This window comes from Oryctolagus cuniculus, chromosome 16, assembly GCF_051225735.1.
Source record: "Oryctolagus cuniculus isolate XC-2025 breed Fujian yellow rabbit chromosome 16, ASM5122573v1, whole genome shotgun sequence".
Taxonomy (NCBI): Eukaryota; Metazoa; Chordata; class Mammalia; order Lagomorpha; family Leporidae; genus Oryctolagus; species Oryctolagus cuniculus.
In genome coordinates this window covers 50,221,840-50,243,414 of record NC_142882.1, presented here as the reverse complement: position 1 = coordinate 50,243,414, position 21,575 = coordinate 50,221,840, and the positions used below count along the sequence as shown (strand labels likewise).

Genomic DNA, 21,575 nt, shown 5'->3' with positions numbered 1-21,575 from the left:
CTACATGATTCTAACTGTATGGAATTCTGGGAAGAAAACACTACTAATGAAGCAACAAAAAGATCAGTGCTTACAGGATTAGTATTCAGAATACATAGAGAACGCCTAGAATTCAGCAGCAAAAAAACCAAACCCAGTTCAAAAAATGGGCAGATGACTTGAATAGTCACTTCTCCAAAGAAGATATTCAAATGACCAATAAGCCTATGAAAAGATTCTCAGCATCACCAGTCATTAAGAAAATACAGATTAAAACTATAATGAGATACTACCTTATACCCTTTAGCGTGGTTACTTAAAAAAAAAAAACAGAAAATAAAATTATTAGTGATAATATGGAGAAATTACAAACTATAACTTAGGGAGAAGGAAAAATGGTACAGCTTCCATGAAGAAAACAGTACAATGGTTTCTCAAGAGACTAAAAACAGAATTGCCACAGGATATGCCAATTCCACTCAAGTGTGTACATAAAAGAACTGAAAACAGGGTCTTGAACAGATTTATGTGCACCTTTGTTCAACACAGTATTATTCACATGAGCTAAAACGTGGAAGCAATCCAAGAGCCTATCACTGGATGAACGGCTAAGGAAAACGGGGTGTGCAATACACACAACAGGATATTATTCAATGTTAAAAGGAAGGAAGGTGGCCGGCGCCGCGGCTCAATAGGCTAATCCTCTACCTTGCGGTGCCGGCACACCGGATTCTAGTCCCGGTCAGGGCGCCGGATTCTGTCCCGGTTGCCCCTCTTCCAGGCCAGCTCTCTGCTGTGGCCAGGGAGTGCAGTGGAGGATGGCCCAAGTGCTTGGGCCCTGCACCCCATGGGAGACCAGGAGAAGTACCTGGCTCCTGCCTTTGGATCAGCGTGGTGCGCCAGCCGCAGCACGCCGGCCGTGGCGGCCATTGGAGGGTGAACCAACGGCAAAAAGGAAGACCTTTCTCTCTGTCTCTCTCTCTCACTGTCCACTCTGCCTGTCAAAAATAATAAAAATTAAAAAAAGGAAGGAAGGTAAGCAATACTCTACAACAGGAATGGACCTTGAGAATACTATGCTAAGTGAAATGAGCCAGTCATACAAATATTGCATGAGTCTACTCACACAAGGTACTGGAGACAGAAAACAGAAGAGTGGCTGTCTGGAGCTGGAGGAGGGAGCTGTGGGGAGTTGCAGTTTAATGGCTATAGTTTTAGTTTCACAGGATGCAAAGAGGTATGGGGGGGCAGATGGTGTTGACGGCTACACAATATGATGAATGTATTTTATACTACCAAGCACACACATTTAAAATGGTTATAGCGGTACATGGTATATAATGTGTATTTTACCACACACACACACACACCTGGAAAATAAAAACATCAGTTGTCCCAAGGTTTCCAAAGGGCAATGAAACTATTCTGCATGATACCAGAATGGTAGACACCTGTCATTACACGTTTGCTAAATGGCATCAAATAGGTCACACACAAAAAATGAACCCTATCGTAAACTCTAGTTCAGCTAATAACAGCATCAGCAATATTGGCTCATTTGTTGTAATGAATGCAAGATGCTAATAACAGGGCAAAGTACAGTAGGGAGAGCGAAGGTGTGGATAACAACTCGTGGGACTTTCAGCTCATTGGGCTGCAATTCCAAACCTGCTGTCACGAGGCGATACCAGCTCACCCCTGTCAGCATGGATGTTATCCTAAAGACAAAGAGCAACAAACGCTGGTGAGGATGTGGAGAAAGAGGAACTCGTATACACTTCTGGTGGGGATGTAACTTAGTGCAGCCACTGTGGAAAGCACTGTGGAGATGTCTTAAAAAACTGGAATCACACTTGCCATATGATTCAGCAATCCCACCGCTGGGCATATACCCAAAAGACACGAGCACACCATATTTATAGCAGCACTGTGCACAACAGCCAAATCATGGAATGAACCAAAGTGTCCATTATACATGTACATATATCTATGTGTGTACACACACACACACACACACCCAGATTTTCTTTATCCATATATATTTTTAATCCATACACACGCATACAATGGAATACTTTTCAGTTGTAAAAAAAAAAATGAAATTCTATCATTTGCATCAAGATGGTTGGAATTGGAGAACATAATGTTGAGTGAAAGAAGCCAGACACAGGCAGGCAAATACCGCGTGTTCTCCCTTACATGTGGGAGCTAAAATTAAAAAGAAGAAAAGAAATGCCCATGTGTATCAGTTTTGCAGCACACACAGTGCTTTGTCGTACTTAGAATCTTTGTTAAACAAATCATTAGGCATTATGTACTGCTATAGTTTTAATGACTTTGTGACCATTTTAGAATTTACTTTATGAATGAATCAGAACATCTTTTCATTTGCTTGTTTGAAGTCCTTTCTTATTTGCCTGCTCAAGTATGGTGTTCCTACTTCATATTTCTTGATCTCTTTATTTCATGGAACAATAAGCCTTTGACTATAATGTAACTTAAAAATTTACATTATCTCAAAAACAGTATTAAGTTGAAAAGATACTTAAATCTATGAATGGAAATAAAACAGTACATTTGTTTAACCAGTCATCCAGGGGTTTTAATTTGCAGTCAAGAATCAAAACGTATATTTGGGAGAAATTTGGGGGAGAGCAGGGCCCAGCACCCACCTGCAGCCTGGGGTTGACCGTGAAGTTGCCCGCCAGTGGATTCATGCAGGCCACATACTGGCAGCCACGGATTTCCTTAAGCATCACCTTTTGCCTATCGTACCTGCAAGACAGAACCTTCAATCCCAACAGTGCAGATGACACCACCACAGCCCAGCAGGGCAGAAGGGACTCTCCCCCAACCTGTGTCCCTCCTGTCCCATCACTGGGTGCCTAATCTGGGAGACAGCACCACAGATCTCAGAGAGCTGAGGGTGACACGGCTCCTCTGAAGCCAACACCAAGGTCCGGCGCTGAATCCCTGTGATCTGTTACTGCTTGTCGAACCTTACGTGACTCTGTTTCCGGTTAGACGCCAGCAAGAACCTGGTGAGTTTCTGAGGATGGGCTGGGACCTGCCTGTCGTTAATAGCAGCGATCGTGGACTGCAGTGCCCGGATAGGACCAAATGCTTATGTCCTATGGAACAGGGTCAGGCTTCTCCTAAATTATTAATTCTTAATGGAGACGTGATTTCTGGACAATCTAAACATTCCTAAGCTACTTTTCAATCCAACCTCCCAAAGACACAAAGGGAAATCATTTTTTTTTCCCCCAACAAATGAGCGTAGCTACAAAGTAAATGCAAAAGATACCATGTAAAACACTTCTCAGAAACTGGGAAGAATTCCATCAAAAAATCCTCACCATTATGATAAAAAATGATAAGATTTGGGTGGAGAATAAATACAGAGAACTACTCACCAGTGTCCATAATCCATATGCTGTCGGAGCAGTGCGTGAGGCTGAACCGTGCCATAGGCGTCCACTTCAGGCATGTTCATGTCATCAATAAAATAAATCAATTTTTTATTTCCTCCTGGACCGTAGGTACGGCCAGCTTTTTTCTCCAGGGGTTTCTCCAGAATTCCTGAAACAAATGCATAGTGCTGCCCACCAAGCATTGGTAGAAGGCCAACTCCCCGTCTTTAGGTGTTTTCTTCCTCTTCATAGCAGATGACCCCATGCACACCTGTACCCACTCTAACTTACAGACTGTGGTCAGCACAGCCACAGCCCCGTCTCGGCCCTTCTTCTGCTTTGTCCTCACAGTCAACCTGCTCAGACCTCAAGGAAGCCTCCAGCGCCCCTCCCCTTGGCTCCCTGGGGTGCTGAAGCCCAGAGGACAATGTGTGTGGACACCATCCCTGGACAATGAAGCTGCAATTCTTCAAGTGCCTCTGTGGCCATCCACATTGGAGACAAAGTCAAGGGCACAGGGGGTGGGCCATTGGCCTAGTGGTTAAGACTCATTGCCTGGGTGTGATACTCAGCTCTGGCTCCAGACTTCAGATTCCTGCTGGTTGAGCTCTGGGAGGCAACAGGTGATGTCTCCAGAAACTGGGGTTCTGCCTCCCACATGGGAGACCTGGATGGAATTCCCACCTCTCTGCTTCAACCCTGGCCCAGATCTGGCTGCTGTGGGCACTTTGGGGAGTAAACAAGAGGACAGGGGCTTGTTCATTCTCTATCTTTCTCTCTCTCTCCCCCTCTCTCGGGAAGATAGTGAAGAAAGAAGCCACAGGTGTAGAGAATTTTTTTACATTATATATACACACATGTATTTAATTTATTTGACATAGTTAGACAGTGAGGGAGAGAGACAGAGAGAAAGGTCTTCCTTCCATTGGTTTACCCCCAAATGGCCACTACGGCTGGCACGCTGCACCAATCCGAAGCCAGGAGCCAGGTGCTTCCTCCTGGTCTCCCATGTGGGTGCAGGGCCCAAGCACTTGGGCCATCCTCCACTGCCTTCCCAGGCCACAGCAGAGAGCTGGACTGGAAGAGGAGCAGCCGGGACTAGAACCCGGTGCCTGTATGGGATGCTGACGCCGCAGGCGGAGGATCAACCAAGTGAGCCACGGCACTGGCCCCTAGGTGTAGAGAATTCTAAACAATGTTGACTGAGCCATCATATCTAATTACTTGCTGATGCTCCAGACAGACTACGGAGATGTGGAGGCCAAGGAAGTAAGTCCTATTCACTGCCATGTCGCTGATGGTGAAACATCAAGCATGTAACTTGTCAAATGGACCAATGCACAAGGACATAGGCAATGACTAATACATGCCTCCTGCAAGCAGCACAGTTTCTAAATGCTGGCTGGACAGCCGATCCTATTGCCACTGCCACCTGGCTGTCCAGCCAACATCAAGTCCACCTCTGTCCAAATGTGGTTGAACATCATCTCTTCCCTGCTCACAGCCCCCTTTTTCCCTTGGTTTGTGCTTCTGCTTATGGGGTTAACACTCTGACCCCGCTCCCAGCCAGATACAGGGCCTTACAGTAGCCTCTCTGTCTCTCCTGGCCCCTGTTGGCCTCTAAATGACACTTGGTGTCATTCCCTTATGGTCCACACGTGTCTCCCTTCCTTACACAACTCTGGCCCGGGTTATATTATATATTATACAATATTATATATTATATGTATTATATATAATATGCATCCAGGAGGAACAGTCTCTCTGCCTCAGACTTCTCCTCCCAAAACCGAGTTCGCATCTTATCAGTTCCTTGCTCCCCATCAAAGCCACCACTTCCTACCTAATAAAACTGCTAACATGTACTGGCTGCAGAAGGGAGTGAAATATGATGGAGAGAGCTAACTGTTCCCTTCACAAAGGTGAAGAGGGCAAACTGAGTATGAGAACCATCTCAGAAAAATTGTCCTTGGCTGAGTTAATGATGTCAGTGAGTAATAAAATGTGCTGGTAGTTTCCACTGATACAGCTAAGAAAACTCTCCCTCTGTCTCTGTTTCTCCTTCTCTCTCTCTCTCTCTCTCACTCACACACACACACCCCACAAACCCAATTCAGGAAATTCAAGGTTTTTCTTTTTCAAGTTTTATATAGGTAGTCAACTATTAGTTGCCTTTTTAAACATTTTTAATTAAGTTATTTTTATTTTATTTGAAATTGATAAAGGCACAGAAAGAAAAAGACAGACAGGTCTTTGATCTGCTGGTTCACTCTCCAAATGTCCCCAACAGCCAGGTCTGGGCCAGGCTGAAGCCAGCAACCTGGAACTCAATCTGGGGCTCCCATGTGGATGGCAGAGATGCAGTGACTTGGGCCATCACCTGCCGCCTCCCAGCACATGCATGACCAAGAAGCTGGAGCGGAAGTGGATGAGCCAGGACTCAAACCGGGTGTTCTGATGTGGGCTGCACATGTCCCAGGTGGTAACTGAACTGCTGTGTCCAACACCACCCCAACTCAATAGTTTTAACAGATAATTAGGCAACAGGTAGCTTTGCTGCACCCCACAATATAAGCTGGTTACCCAGCTAGACAGTGACTGACAGGCCTCCCAACATCCCGCCCTCCCTCTCTTCCCACTACCTCCCCTGCCTGCTGCACCTGTCCTTCCTAATTCTGGAAGGTCCCCAATCTGATTACAGCTGATGCATTTACAATTGACAATCTGTTACACGGAGTTCAAATTAATCTTATGTTTTTTTAGGTTTAATTAACAACTCATGGCATATTTTATCAATATGGTTTTAATGAATTTTCACTGAATCGATCTATTGCTTGAAAAAAAAAATCACAAGAATGTCCTTTCTGGAGTACATCTTGATGCTGCTGAGGATCCACGAAATTAATCAAAGGTAAAGAACCCACACTGCTTCTATGGCTTGGATGTGGCCTATTCCCCCCAAAGCTCCACCTTGGAAGCTTAGTCCCAAATGTGGTCTCTGAGGTGGTGGTGGAACCTTTAAGAGGCGGGCCTGGTGTGAGGTGGTGATGACCCTAAGAACTGATTATGTTTGTCTTGCATTCCTGACAACTGGGCTGTTATAAAAGTATGGGCTTGGGGCCAGTGCTGTGGCACAGCAGGTAAAGTTGCCACCTGCAGTGTGGGCAACCCATACAGGCACCAGTTCCAGTTCCAGCTACTCCACTTCCAATCCAGCTCTCTCCTAATGCACCTAGGAAAGCAGTGGAAGATGGGCCAAGTACTTGGGCCCCTGCACCCACATGGGAGACCCAGAAGAAACTCCTGGCTGACTTTGGACCGGTCCAGCTCTGGCCATTGTGGTCATTTGGGGCATGAATTAGTGGATCAAAGATCTCTCTGTCTCTCCCACGCTTCCTCTAACTCTGCCTTTCAAATAAATAAATAAATAAATAAATAAATAATTTTTTTTGGACAGGCAGAGTGGACAGTGAGCGAGAGAGAGACAGAGAGAAAGGTCTTCCTTTACCGTTGGCTCACCCTCCAATGGCCGCTGCAGCTGGCGTACTGTGCTGATCCGAAGCCAGGAGCCAGGTGCTTCTCCTGGTCTCCCATGCAGGTGCAGGGCCCAAGGACCTGGGCTATCCTCCACTGCACTCCTGGGACATAGCAGAGAGCTGGAGTGGAAGAGGAGCAACTGGGACAGAATCCTGTGCCCCGACTGGGACTAGAACCTGGGGTGCCGGCGCCGCAGGCGGAGGATTAGCCTAGTGAGCCGTGGTGCCAGCCTAAATCTTTTTTTTTTTTTAAAGTGTGGGCCTAATCCCTGAATCTCTCTGGCTTCCAGTCTTGCCATGTGATCTCTCCCTTTAGCCTGCTAGGATACCATCCTCCATGATATGACACAGCAGGGGGCCCCTTGCCAGCAGCCAAACCAATCGGGCCACCTGCTCTGGACTTTCAGCCCATCGAACTGTGAGCTAAGCACACCTCTTTTCTTCACACAACACATGGCCTCAAGTGCTCTGTTATAGCAACAGGGAAAGGACCAATACAATTGTTGTAAATTCTTACTGTTCTAAAAATGAATCACCCAAAGGAAGCCAGTATCACAACCACATTTGAACAAAGATTACCAACCCAGGATCGTAAGTAACAATTCATTTGAGAACTACCAGGTGCCTACACCCCAGGAGAAAGTATTAGTCTCCGGGACAGCAGGTTCCAGCACTGATTTTTTTTTTTTTTTGACAGGCAGAGTGGACAGTGAGAGAGACAGAGAGAAAGGTCTTCCTTTGCCGTTGGTTCACCCTCCAATGGCCGCCGCGGCTGGCGCGCTGCAGCCAGCGCACCACGCTGATCCGATGGCAGGAGCCAGGTACTTATCCTGGTCTCCCATGGGGTGCAGGGCCCAAGGACTTAGGCCATCCTCCACTGCACTCCCTGGCCACAGCAGAGAGCTGGCCTGGAAGAGGGGCAACCGGGACAGAATCCAGTGCCCCGACCGGGACTAGAACCCGGTGTGCCAGCGCCACAAGGCAGAGGATTAGCTTAGTGAGCAGCAGCGCCGGCCACTGATGGTTTTTGATCGCTTTGGCACAGCAGTTAAGACACTGCTTGGGATGCCCCATGCACAGTATCAGAATTCCTCGATTCAGTTCCCAACTCCATTCCTCAATCCACCTCTTTTACCAGTGTACACCCTGGGAGGCAGCTGGAGGTGGCTCATGTGGTTGGGCTCCTGCCACCTACGTGAGTGACCTCCTGGCCTGGGTCCGTCCCGGCCCTGGCTGTTGCGGCCATTTCTGGGGAGTGAACCAGCCGATGGGAGCGCTGTCTCCATCTGTCTCTGCCTTCCAAACTGAATGCATGAATTCACTGAATGGAAAACAGGAGCGGAAGAAGCACTTACTTTGCAGAGCTGCGGACGTCGTGTAGTAGTTGAGAGGCACGCGGGACACGAGGTAGTCCTCCGAGAGACCCGCCAGTGTGTCGCCCACAAAGGCTGTCTTTCCCACTCCCGCATTTCCTACCAGCATGAGTGGTTTTCCCCTCTTGAGCAGCAGCTCAGCCAAATATCTAAGACGAGTTGTCTCTGCTGTGGGAACCAGGACTCTCTGGAAGAAACAGAAGCCAGGAGTGACTAGGGGCAAATGATGGCCGTAAGAGGGACATTCTCAGAACTGGAGCACGTGCACATGGGTCAAGATGGTGAGGTCCTGAGGGGGAGGGCACTGAGCCAGAGGGGACTACTCCCAAGCCTTAAAAACATAACAAAGTTTTCTCTGCTGGCTTTGGGACCTGTAGCTCCTTTCTTGTACCTGAATTCTCCCTTTTGGAATGGAAATGTCTACCCTGCGCCTGCTGTGCAGGTGCATAACTTCTCTGGTTTCCTCTGGGTTCACAGCTGGACATGAAATCTGCCCTAGGATAAATTTCACCTCCATTCTCTCTCGCAACTGCTTTAGAAAATACTTAGCCAAGCATGGGGTCTTCGAATTGATGCTGGAATGGGGTAAGGCTTCCGGGCTGCTGGGACCCGGGCGAACATATCTTGCCTGCTAGAAGAACGTGAATCTTGGAGGTCCGGAGGTCAGGTTGTTAAGGGTTGAACTGTGTCTACCCCAAGTGTTGAATTCCCAGCCCCTGGTACCTGAGAACCTGGTTGTGTTTAGAGACAGGGCTGACAGCCTTGTGAAAAGGCAAAGGAGAAGACAGATGACAACACGAAGAGAGTGCCAGGTGAGGACTGGGGTTAAGCTACCCCAGGGCAAGCGACGCCAGTCTGCTAGCAAACAATCAGAATCCAGGAGGGAGGGCCTCACCAGCAACAGGAGGAACCCGCCCTACCTACTGACGCCTTGAACGTGCACCTGTGCCCTCCGGAACAGGAAGCCAACACATTTCTGCCGTGTCAGCCCCCAGTCAGTGGCACTTTGTCATGGAAGCTTGAGGAAACGAATGGGCTGGGTTTTGTGCTCACACACTACCGCCTCCTACTGGCACAGAGAAGGCACTGTTCCATTTTCACAGCCCAGCCTGACATGCTGAACCGGAGTGACATGGTTTCCAGAAGGAAATGAGATGGAAAACAGAGAAAGACAATAAGAAGGGGGTCAAAGAATCCCTCCACCTTGGAAAAAGGAGTAGGGACAACCCATACAGAGAAACAACGACGAAAAAGACAAAGATTCATTCGGATTTGTCAGCAGCCTTGGGATGTCGCAACACGTGGGGTGAGGAGACGGAACATTCATTTCATGGCTGAGGGGGAAAGGTCAGATGTCTGAAATGCTGTCTAGGAAATTTGTGATATAATAGCAAGACGCCTGCATTAAGAAAATTCATGCAGTTTCTAGAAAAATCTAAAGAAAAGGGTTACTAGAAAATTAAGTTTAAACCATTTCATAGAAAGGTTGCAGAATCTATTTGCCATCTTGTGAAGCATTCCTACAATTGGGATTCTTCTTGCTCACTGCGGAGCAAATCCACACAGTAATTCAGGACCCGTTAGGTCGGAAACAAAGGCAGGCTGTGAACCCAGCACACCCACCTGAAGCGGCACGTCTGGATCCATGGTGAACTGTGGGATCCTGTCAGCCCACGGCAAGAACTTCTTGGTTTTGTGGTCCAGGTAATAATCGAAGATCGTTCCTTGAGACGGAAACTTCACGGCTTTCATCTGTTTATGCCACCAGCGACTGAAGTCGGCCTGGTAATCGGAAAGCTAAGGACACGGAGATCCTTATTGCAGACTCCAAGGTAATTCTGGAAACAAAGCCCCTCTAAGTCCTGCTCAACCCACAGCGTCCACAACACGCAGAGCCCTGATTACACAGGAAGCCCCTGGTAGGGGTTGAGCTACTGACCCAGACAGACATATCACTAGGAAGTAGTCACAACGAATGGGACACTTTGATTCGATTCTCCAAACTCATGCAGTAAACCCCGGGTCTCACTCGAACAGTGAATGGAGTCATCAACGGTTGATGAATTAAGGGGGGAAAGCTCATCTAATTGTGGTGTCTGAGGTGGGTCTAGGGGGGTCTAGGGGGCTTGCTCTTGGGAGGCAGTGCTCATGGAGTGTTGCTTGTGGAAGTGAGTGGGCTTCCTGCCTGCTTCCTGGCTTGCCTTGTGCCATAATCTGCCAACACCAGCGTCCAGCAGATGCCAGACTAACCAGATTGCTTGATCTTCAACTTTGAACCTCCAAACCATAAGCCCAAAATAAACCTTTTTCCCTCTTAGTCATTCCTCTTGGAATTTCAGGTAAAGTAACAAAAAAACTAGCCAACACGGATATTATGACACCTTCACAGAGGCAGAGAACTGTAAGTGAAATACACCCATCAGGTACAGGTGTAGTGGAATTCAGTAAGGTGGAGTGGGGTGACTCACCCTACTCCTTGGTTATACAATCTAACAATAAGGTAGCATGTAAATGACTGTGTTGGGCACCTCTGTTCAAGTCACTGTGCCACAGGGCTGGCCCCCTTTTGAAAATTTAAAGATGATGATGATGATAACTGTTAATGAGGAAAATAGTAAATGAAACAACTGGCCAGTGACACTGGGCTTCGGGCTTCAATAACAAGGTAGAAGGGTGCTGTGAATGCAAATGAGAAAGAGGAGGAGGAGTGGCAAGATCTCAGCTGTCAATAACCTCCTGGATTTCACAAACACAGTCCAGGGAAAGGAGAAAGCCTATGGGAAACATTGAATGGAAAACTCTGGTGGGGGAAGGGAGCTGCCCGCTGCCCACACGTGCCTTTGAGAAAACCACAGGCGGTCAGTCCACACTGACCCTCGAGCTCCACTGACAACAGTATCGGCTGCTGTGCTGTAGAAAGCACCTGGTGATCACAGAAGGAAATCGGCTGCTGGGTCCAGGCCGACCATGGGTCACAGAGAGAGGGAAGCCAGCGATACCTGCGGGAAGCTTAGTCTGTGCTGTGGACTGGCCTGCACTGCTTCCCCATGCTCCACTCGGAATTCACAGGTTGAAGCCCTAACCTCCAAGGTCATGATCTTGAAGCCTAGATCTCCAAGGTCTGCAGGAGAGGATCTACGTTCAGAGGAGACCAGGCCGGTGTGGCCCTCAGGATAGGATGAGTGCCTTTACGGAGAAGGCACCAGAGAGAGAAAGCTGCCTTTCTCTCTGCCGTGCAGGGACACAGTGAGGAGGTGACCGTGTGTAAGCCAGGTTACAGCATCCTGAGATGACTGTGACACAGCAAAAGCCCAGGGCAATCTAAAGCCTGACTTCAGGCTGTAGGGATGGAGAGCAGGCGGCAGACTGGTGGCTATTTTATAAGCAAAACTGACAGGATCTAAGATTGTGGGGTGTGGAGCTATGGGTGATGACTCCTAGGTTTCTCACTGGAATGGCTGGGTGGAAAATATTTATGGAAGGTGAAAAAAAAAATAAAAAAAAGAGGGAGAACAAATCTGGGTGTGGGGTGGAAAAGGTCTGCCCCCAGGCACCTTGAACGACGCAGACCTGTAGGACAGGGCTCTGCACAGGATGCCCCAGAGACTGCTGAAAACACTGGCCCTTGAGCTCAGAAGACACAGCCAGTCTAAGGTCAGGACCATCAGCCTGGACGGGGTTGCCCCGAGGGTGCACTGGTTCAGGAGAGAACACAGAACGTAGCACAGACTCTGGATCAGAGAGGTACAGAAAAGGCACGGATCCCAGTCACAGCCCCCACGCCTGCAAACCACTTCTCAGCGTACCTGATCTCGAAGCAGTGCGCCCCCAAATGCCCAGATACAAGCAAAGACAAAATAGACTTCATACACTTCTTTTGGGCTGTCGGAAGGCACGTTTTCGGGAGTCAACAAACACTCTAAGAGAGCACAGATCGTCTGGGGGAAAAAAAAAAGAAACAAACAAAAAGAAAAAGCTACTCATTTTGAGTAGGATTTTTTTTAAATAGGTAAGTTTAAAGGACTTTGTAAAACCCTCACTTTAGCCTTAAGAATCCATATAATTTTTTCCAGCTTTGTGGTGTGCTCCTACATGGGAAGAGACACAAATTACTGCCACAGGTGTCTCTATTGGAAAATTTTGTCCCTTTTAATCAAAGTTGGATCTTTTAAGTAACTATTTAAAAAGCTATGTTTTTCTTTGCAATGATGTCATCAGAAATTACTATATAAACTAGAAATATAAATAAGAAACAGGAAAGAATATCTACCCAATAGTCCCTTCTTTGTAAGTGGGGCATAGTAAACATAGCATTCTATAGCTCATTTCCTTATCTAAACCCACACTGAGGGTATCTTTCCTTATCAATAAGGGACACCTGCAGTGTCACTTGGAACAAGCTCCTAAGATTCCAGCAGATACACAGGAACGTATTTAACTCATTTTCCCCTAAAGGACATCAGGGACTCCACTTAGGCTTAGTGCTTGGGCCACCATTTTTCCATCTGTTGTCAGCAATTTAGAAATTTGGGCTGGCAGCATTTTTTTGACATTTCTAAACGCACTTAGACAAGGAACTGAGGGGCTGGTGGTGTGGTGCAGCAGACTCGCAACACCACTGTCCCATACTGGAATGGCAATTTGAGTTCTAGCAGCTCTGCTTCTGTTCCAGGTGCCTGCTAATGAACCTGGGAAGGCAGCGACAGCCTGAGCACTACTCATGTGGGAGACCTGGATGGAGTTCCAGGCTCCTGGCTTTGGCCTGGCTCACCACTGGCCACTGAGGCCATTTGAGGTGTGAGCAAAGGGATAGAAGATCTCTTTCTCTCATTCTCTGTCACTCTGTCTTTCAAAATAAGTACATGGTCTTTAAAAAACAGTTTAAAACTGTGAGGCTTTGCTATGTCTAAGTAGAAGGTATGTTGACCTAACAGCCTGAAAATCAAGACAAGAAAGACAAGAGTCTCCATGCCAGGCTATCCTCTCAGGGGACCGCCCTAAGAACTTGTAGAAATCTTGAGCTCTGATTGTCAGCAATTAATAAACCCAAATTTCATACATATTTTCATTCATAGTTACTAAACTTTAAGTGAAAATTTCATCTACTGGAAAAGAGAGTGCATTAATTTCTTAAGACTGGCATTTAAAGGCATTCTCTTTTATACACATTTGTGTCTCAAATTTCTGTACTTATAAGTAATCTCAGCAAAGAAAACGACAATATAAAACAATAGCTGAACAGGAAATAAGGATCAAATGCCATTTGTGAATACTATAAAAGGAGGAAGTGAGAGCAAAAGTCCTATTAATTCCCACTGACCTATTTTCACACTACTCTTGAATGAGTTCACACCAGCGAGACTCACACAAATACCCCAGTCAACTTGAGAAAGAACACGACCATGCTTTTTGCAAGTATTGCACCAGAGGAAGTCTAATTAGGCTAGCTGTATAATTAATTCATTATGAATAAATTCAGACCTGCTTTCAGAAATAAATTATACCTTGGATAATTACTGTTGAAGACTATCGTTTACTTAATTGGTGTGTGAATTACCCAAAAAACCTCAACTTTCTCTTCTTATTAGGCTTGTACTTCTAATTTGGCTTCAAACAAATTTGGTAACACAGTAACTTAATGGTCACAATGTACTTAGGAACCAATTTTGCGCCTACAAGAACAGAACAGAAGGTTTCTACTTGAAAACCTTTTGAGAAGTTTTGCACTTGGAAAGGTCAGGGGGTAGTTTCGTTTCATGCTGAGGTTAAGATCACAACCTCCACTTCCCTGGGCATGTACTGCTTCATTCATTTCCATGACAACCTACCGTATATGCCTTTCACTCCAGTTCACTCCCCAAATGCCCAGAATGGTTGGGGCCGGGGCCGGCAGAACCTAGGAGTCAGGAGCTTAATCTGTGTCTCCCACACGGGTGGCAGGGTCCCAAATATTGGAGACATCACTTGTTGCCACCCAGGTGTGCATTCACAGGGAGGCAGACTTGGAAGTGGAGCCAGGATTCGAACCTGGGCACTCCAACATGGACTGCACACTTCCCATGCAGCAGCTCAGCCATGCCCCAAATGCCTGCCCCTCACTCTTCCAAACTGCCACACAGCGAGGGTCAGAACAATGTTCCCTTGGGAGAGCGGGAACACCTCATCCAGATTGCAACCCTTTCCAGAATATTCCTGGGAGGGGAGGGTCTGTGGGTGCTGGCTCGTGTTGTAGAATTCAGATGCTTTCTCTTATGCACTGGCTGACACCTTCCATTGCACAGATTTACTTTATTAACAAAAACATAATGAACAATTTCTCTGGGCAAATTACTTAGGAGATAGAAAAATAAATATGTCTGATGCAGCTTTTTCCAAATCTGTTCAAATACACTCAGGGGGAACACAATGGTTCCATCAACACACACTCAGCACCTACAAGCTCCACGTGCCAGGAACTTTATACATCTCTGGTGATCTAAAAATGAACAAAACATGGCTTCAGTCATCGTCGTCTTCTTTTTTGACAGGCAGAGTTAGACAGTGAGAGAGACAGAGACAGAGAGAAAGGTCTTCCTTTTTCCGTTGGTTCACCCCTCAAATGGCCACTGTGGATGGTGCGCTGCGCCAATCCGAAGCCAGGAGCCAGGTGTTTCCTCCTAGTCTCCCATGCGAGTGCAGGGCCCAAGCACTTGGGCCATCCTCCACTACCTTCCCGGGCCACAGCAGAGAGCTGGACTGGAAGAGGAGCAATTGGGACAGAACTGGTGCCCCAATTGGGACTAGAACCCGGGGTGCCGGCGCCACAGGCAGAGGATTAGCCTAGTGAGCCATGGCGCCGGCTCAGTCTGCTTTTGGAAGACCGTCAAAGACACGGACCACAAGCCCAAATGACAACAGCATGTCAAGGTGTGTTCTAGGGGTTTCCAAAGCACCCCCAGGGCCATGGGAACTAGAGCAGGAGGATGGAAGCCCACTAAGAATTCTGGGCATTTCCAATCCGGAGCAAGCCACTGGCATCTGTTATCTTGCACGAGCAACACCGTGGACCAACCTGCACCAGGCTATTCTCTGGAATGGAGGTGACGGTTTTAAAGCTTGTTCTCAGCTTATCCAGGCACGTGGGAACGTATTTATCAAACAGAATACTCAAATTGGCCTTCTCGGATCGATGTCGCCTTTGGTCTATCCAACTGGCCACGTACCTAGAAAGGAACCCAGAAAAACTTCTGTTGCATGCTCGGGGCTGGAAAAAGCAGAATTTCCCCAGGCCAAATCTTTTCCTTTCCACGCAGCCTGGTACAAATGCTTCAGGCACCAGATTTCGGAGTGAGTTCATTCTATTGCTTGCATTGGCAAATATTTGTAAATGGCCCTTTAGAAACTTGCTTGAATGGCCATTTTTTACCTTAATGAAAAGAATGTAAAAGAGACTCCTACCAGCACTTAGAAGGCCAACATAACAGAGCATAAATAGGCCATTACGGAACATTTAGAAGGCAGTGCCGCTGTGTCATTTCCAGAGCGTGGAGCTATTTGCATGGCGGAGACTGTACTGATGAAAACAGCTTGGGCTCTGTCTTGATGAATCTTGGCATCACTTATTCAGTAATGAGAAAGCAGTTACAAATAAAAAGGTGAACATTCCAGAGGGCTCTTTCCAAAGGCTGCCTTCTCCACTGGACTGAAGGTGGCCCCAAGCTGACAGCTGATGATATGCCTCCTGTAAGCGGTCCCGAGATGGGACCTTGGGCTTGGATACATACGCATGCACACATTCTGAAGCTCACAGAATGGGGTCAAGTTGACAACGAGTATCTCATTGTGAGCACAAGAGCAGCATCCATAGTCATCTCTGGGGTGAAGCTGCATGATGTTAAATGAAAAATAAGCACTCCAAGTTCTCATGATGTAGGAAGCATCTGGCAGACAGCAAAGAAGCAATGTGACCACAGACCAATTAGCTCTACCTATTATTATTATTATTATTATATCATTATTATTATTGGCTAACAGAGAGCTGCTGTCCACTGGTTCACTTTTCAAATATCTCCAGCAGCTGAGGCTGAGCCAGGCCGGAGCCAGAAGCTGGGAGCTTCATTGGGTTTCTCGCATGGGTGGCAGAGATGCAACTATTGGAGCCATCACCACTACCCTCCATCACCCCATGTTCGCAGGAAGCTGGAATCCGGAGTTGGGGCACGGCCTGGAACCCTCTGATGTGCAGCATGTGCGTCTCAGTGGGCATCCCGACTGCTCTGCCAATGCCAGTCCTTCTACCTTGCTTTGAGCACGTTAGAGCTCACATTTTGAATGTCCAAAGAAATAAGCGCAGGATAATGGCGTTACAGAGGGTCCCCTTGGCTTTCCCAAAGCTTCAGGGTGGGGTTTTACTGGTCAACTACATTACATCCTGGCTAGATTGAGAAGATGTCAATTGGCAAAACTGTTTCCACCCCCAGAGGAGTAGCTTGCAGTAGAAGTCCAGTGACCTGGGAGTAACTCCACAGCGCGTCTCCAAGGTGGAAGAGGCAGTGGGCTCCAGTGGACAACGGAAGGCAGGTCTCAGGGGCTGGGACAAAGGCATGGGGACCAAACCTGTGCCTCAGCTACTGATCTGCCTGCACATCGGCTGCCAGAAAAGCAATCTTCAGCCCAGAGCTTATGGTGGAGGTGAGGCAGGGGGATTCTCGGGGAGATGGGAATCTAAAGTCTGAAAGTCCCAGTTCCATCATTAAAGAAAACGAAAAACTGTGCTAGCTTGGGCAAGTTACCTAACGTCTCTGCGCTTCAGTTTTCTCCTTTGTAAATGGAGATGTCACTACAGACTTGCCAGGGTTGCTGGTATAAAGCAGGTTTGCATGTATAAAGTGTTGAGATGAACACCTGATGTGGAACAAATTCTCACTGCAGGTGACTGGCTCGTACAGACTCGGTGGTCCTGGCTCTGTGTTTCTGTGCATCTCCTAGAGGCAAAGCATCCTGCAGAGGCTCGGGCCAGGGGGGCTGGGGGAGCAGAAGACACTGCACTGAAAAGCACATGCAGTAGCCTCAAGGACAGCCCCCAGGAGGGGAAAGTGGCTTTGCCTTAGTGGACCGGTAACAGCTGCTTCTGGGAGACCTGCGAGCAGCAGCCAGGGGCTCGGAGAGAATCGGCCAGGCCTGCAGGCAGACGATGCTCTTGCACAACTCCCCTCCTGTACAGCTCCCCTCCACAGGCAGGTGGGGCTTGCTCCATAAGGAAGCAAAGGGCAGCCTAAGCAGGAAATGCAGGAGCTGTGATTCTGCCCAGAGCACAAAGCCAGCTACCGACCTCTAGTAGGGCTCAGCCACCCCCCACCGCATGGGGAGTAGAAATGTCTACATGGTGAATAGGGACAGTTTAAAACCTCATGTAGACAGCACCTCCAAACACTCACAGTTCAGAATAGAAATAGACTTGAAAAGAGTAATTTAAGAGACCATGAGGCTGGCACTGTGGCGCAGTGGGTAAAGCTGCTGCCTGCAGTGCTGGCATCCCATATGGGCGTGAGTCCCAGCTGCTCCACTTCCGATCCAGCCCTGTGCTGATGTGCCTGGGAAAGCAGTGGGAGATGGCCCAAATGCTTGGGCTTCAGCACCCACGGGGGTGGCCTGGAAGAAACTCCTGGCTCCTGGCTTTGCACTGGTCCAGCTCTGTCCATTGCAGCCATTTGGGGAATAAATTTTAGAGTGGGTATTTAGTTTACTAGTTAAAGATGCTCACACCCCACATTGGATGCCTAAATTCAATTCCTGGCTCCAGCTTCAGGGATGGCTCAAATAATTGGGTCTCTGTCAACTACTTAGGAGCTCCCAGCTCCCAGCACTGGCCTGGGCAGCCCTCAGCTGTTGTGGGCAATTGGGGAGCAAACCAGCAGACGGGCACTCTCTCCGCCTGTCTCTGTCTCTCTCAAATAAACAATAATGAAGGATATATTTCTTGTTTATTTATTTATTTATTTGACAGGTAGAGTTATAGACAGTGAGAGAGACAGACAGAGAGAAAGGTCTTCCTTCCATTGGTTCACTACCCAAATGGCTGCTATGGCCAGAACTGCGCCGATCTGAAGGCAGGAGCCTCCTCCCAGACTCCCATGCGGGTGCAGGGGCCCAAGCAAGTGGGCCATCCTCCACTGCCCTCCCAGGCCACAGCAGAGAGCTGGCCTGGAAGAGGAGCAACCAGGACTAGAACCGGCATCCATATGGGACGCCGGCGCCTCAGGCAGAAGATTAACCAAGTGAGCCAGGGCGCCGGCCCAAAGGATGTATTTCTTAGGTGTGTTAATCCTGTTGGGAGCACATGTCAGAACACTCTAGTTCTCAGGAGATAAATGGTGACATGCTCAGGTGTGAACAGTCTTAGTGTCTCCAATTTCCTTTCTACTGTTTCATCGAAAATCAGTGAAAGAAAACCCGCTTCTATGCCTGATAATGTGTGTCTATGTGTCCAGCCACAGACAAGGTAGACAGAGTAGAACAGAAACAGCCGGTGACTGTGGGAACAAGATCCATGGCTACAGATGGCTTTTCCTTTTCAACTTGTCTATAATTTTGGATACTATAAAATTAAAAGTGGGGGAAACTGAGACCTAAGATATTTGTTTGGTAAATTGGGTTAATAATTACACTGATCCCAGAAGGTAACTGAATATCAGGTTGTTATACCTGTGATGCTATAATGTTAATAACATTGTGACATTAGCTATCATGTTAACAACATTGTGACATTAAGGTAAGGTAGCAGGGGTGTGGACTGTATAGCCCTTGAGGCCTGTGACTCACTTGGCCCTGCCAAGGCAACCAGAGGCGGGACCTGAAGTTCAATAAATCTATAGCAGGCTCATTTTCAAGTTGACGATTTTGTATGGCCCATGAATGATGTTATAAATATCCAAGTGGCCCTTGGCAGAAGAAAGGTTCTCTACTCCCAGAACAACCAGAGTGAAAAAATACCCCCTTAACCGGAAATAGTCATTTTGTGTGTTTGTATGTGTGTGTGTGCGTGTCTTATTATTCTGCCAATTGGAGGTAAAAATAGAACTATCCTTTAGAGACGATACCCATTATTTTGGAAAATGGCTTACAGGGGTCCTGGATCCCACACAAGAAAATTAAAACCTACCACCTAGTCTTAGATAAAATAAAAACCTCCAGAAAAGTCAAATCAAATGGTGCAGACAGAGCTGCTGAACTCAGGAATACAAATCTCTGCAGCCAACCTGTGAGTTTTGATGTGCGGGATCAAAGTTCGTCTTGTGGCAGGGACTGTGGACTGGGCATGTATTAGCACAAATCTCCATGTGAGGGGATTCAGCGGAGACCCTGGGGGCTGAGAGCTTCACAAATCAGTCCACAGCCTGCAGGGGTGAGGGGACCCCTGGAGAAAACACTGCCACCCGCGCTGGAGCCCTGGTGCGGCTGTGCGCTCTGCAGGGACAAGAGACGAGAGTCCTTCAGCCCGTCCCAGCCAGCAGAAGCTCCTCAGGGCACAGTGGGAATCTGAGCTGGGGAAAGAGCTGATGCCCAAGAAGAAAGAGCTCTCTGTTCAAAAAGGGCAAATCCAACGGCTCCGCTTTGCTGCAGGGGTGCCTCCCAGCGGGCACCGACGCAGGAGGCAGAGCCAGGACTCCAAGCCAGGCACTCTAATATGGGGTGGCAGGTGGCCCAAGTAGCAGCTTAACTGTTGTGCCACAATGCCCACCCCAAGTATTAAGCTTCTTTAAGCTGAGATTAGAAGAAATATTCACCAAAAAAAATCTGATTAAAAAATGGGTAAGGGGCTCCTGTAGACAATTTTCTCAGAGATGATACACAAGTGACCAATAAGCATGTGAGAAGATGCGCATCAGTAATCATTAGAGAAATACAAGGAAGAAGCACCATGAGATAACACCTCCTCATGTGCATTAACATGGCTGCTATGAAAAAAAAAAAAATCCTGAAGATGCGAGTGCTGGTAAGACTGTGAGGGGCTGGGACCCTTGTGTGCTGTTGGCGATAATGGAAAAACAGTGCAGCCATTGTGGAAAACAGCAAGGCACTTCCTCAAAAAGGAATTTTTAAAAAATACAATTGACATGTAATCCAGAAATTCCACTTCCAGGTGGGTACCCCAGAGACCTGAAAACACACTCGAAGAGCAATTGGTATGCCCAACTCCAGAGCCGCGTTACTCAAAAGAGCCCAAAGGTGGAAGCAACCAAGTGCCCCCGATAGATGAAGAGATAAACAACATGTGGCGGACACGCCCTGCAGAATATTATTCAACTGTGAAAAGGAAGGAGATTCTGCAAAACGAACTGTGATTGTGCTAACTGATGCACACCCATCACAACAGGACAAACCCTGGAGGATTCCATGGCCTCCACAGAGTCAACTCCACAGAGACAGAAAGGGGATGAAGGAGGGGTCGGGGGGAGGAGGAATGGGAGGAATGGAGAATTATTATTTAATGACCAGAGTTTCCATTTGGAAAGTGGAAGAAAGTTCTGGAGATGGATGTCATGATGATGGCTGCCCAACAGTGTGAATGGCACACTTAAAAATGGCTAACATGGTACCGGACTGGAATAAACAAAAAGACCTAGAGAGGGAAAGCACAAGACAGATACTCACGGACTCCACCCCAGATCCTGCGGGTTCACGTACAGGATACCAGCTCTGGAGACGGTCGCCGGGGTCGCCATCCGGAGGTGGTGGATCTCAAAGAGAAGCCTCATGGATGGCGTGAGGGCCACTCGCTCATTGCTGGCCAGGGTCAGCACCTGGAAGGAGCAGCCGGACAGTGACCAGAGCCGAACTGGTGCCGTCACCAGGAGGAAGAGCAAGTCTCCTTCACGCTGGCAACAAGCAGGACTGTCCCTGTCCCTGCCCCCAGAGCCAGGCACCACGAGCTCACAGTCTCGGGTGGGAGACAGTCTGAACAAAGACTCAAGTTCACCTCTGAGAACTTGACTGATCCTGGAGGAATACACTTGCCAAAGTGGACTCCTCATGTACAAGTACCGAAATGTCACCATGTGCCCATAGACAGGTACAACGACTGCCATAAACATGCGTAATTAAAATTGAAAAAAGAACAAATGGACCCCTGAATGCCCACCTTTAAATAACTGTGATAAGTATAAAGAAACAAAATTCAAGACATTTCTTCTCAGGGTTGATTACATGGGAAAGGCCTGAAAACGGAAGATTTTCTTTAGAATCTGAAATACCCCATTTACCAACTCTCCTACAGAAACTCGTGCAAACATACT

General features: G+C 47.7%; 1 protein-coding gene across 3 annotated transcripts in view; it reads right to left on the bottom strand.

Annotated features, from left to right (window-relative positions):
* Positions 1 to 21,575, bottom strand: part of DNAH11 (dynein axonemal heavy chain 11) — a 365,338-nt gene that overhangs the window by 164,918 nt on the left and 178,845 nt on the right. For all 3 annotated transcript variants that reach the window (XR_016222511.1, XM_089315357.1, XM_089315358.1), the window contains exons 42-48: positions 20,935 to 21,083; positions 15,353 to 15,503; positions 12,108 to 12,239; positions 9,925 to 10,098; positions 8,284 to 8,488; positions 3,396 to 3,561; positions 2,652 to 2,754 (exon numbers count right to left, since the gene is read on the bottom strand). Coding sequence is in view for 2 of the 3 variants with exons in the window: in XM_089315357.1 (XP_089171483.1) it covers positions 2,652 to 2,754; positions 3,396 to 3,561; positions 8,284 to 8,488; positions 9,925 to 10,098; positions 12,108 to 12,239; positions 15,353 to 15,503; positions 20,935 to 21,083 (1,080 nt within the window). In the remaining variant the exon portion in view is untranslated. The remainder of the gene's footprint in view (positions 1 to 2,651; positions 2,755 to 3,395; positions 3,562 to 8,283; positions 8,489 to 9,924; positions 10,099 to 12,107; positions 12,240 to 15,352; positions 15,504 to 20,934; positions 21,084 to 21,575) is intronic.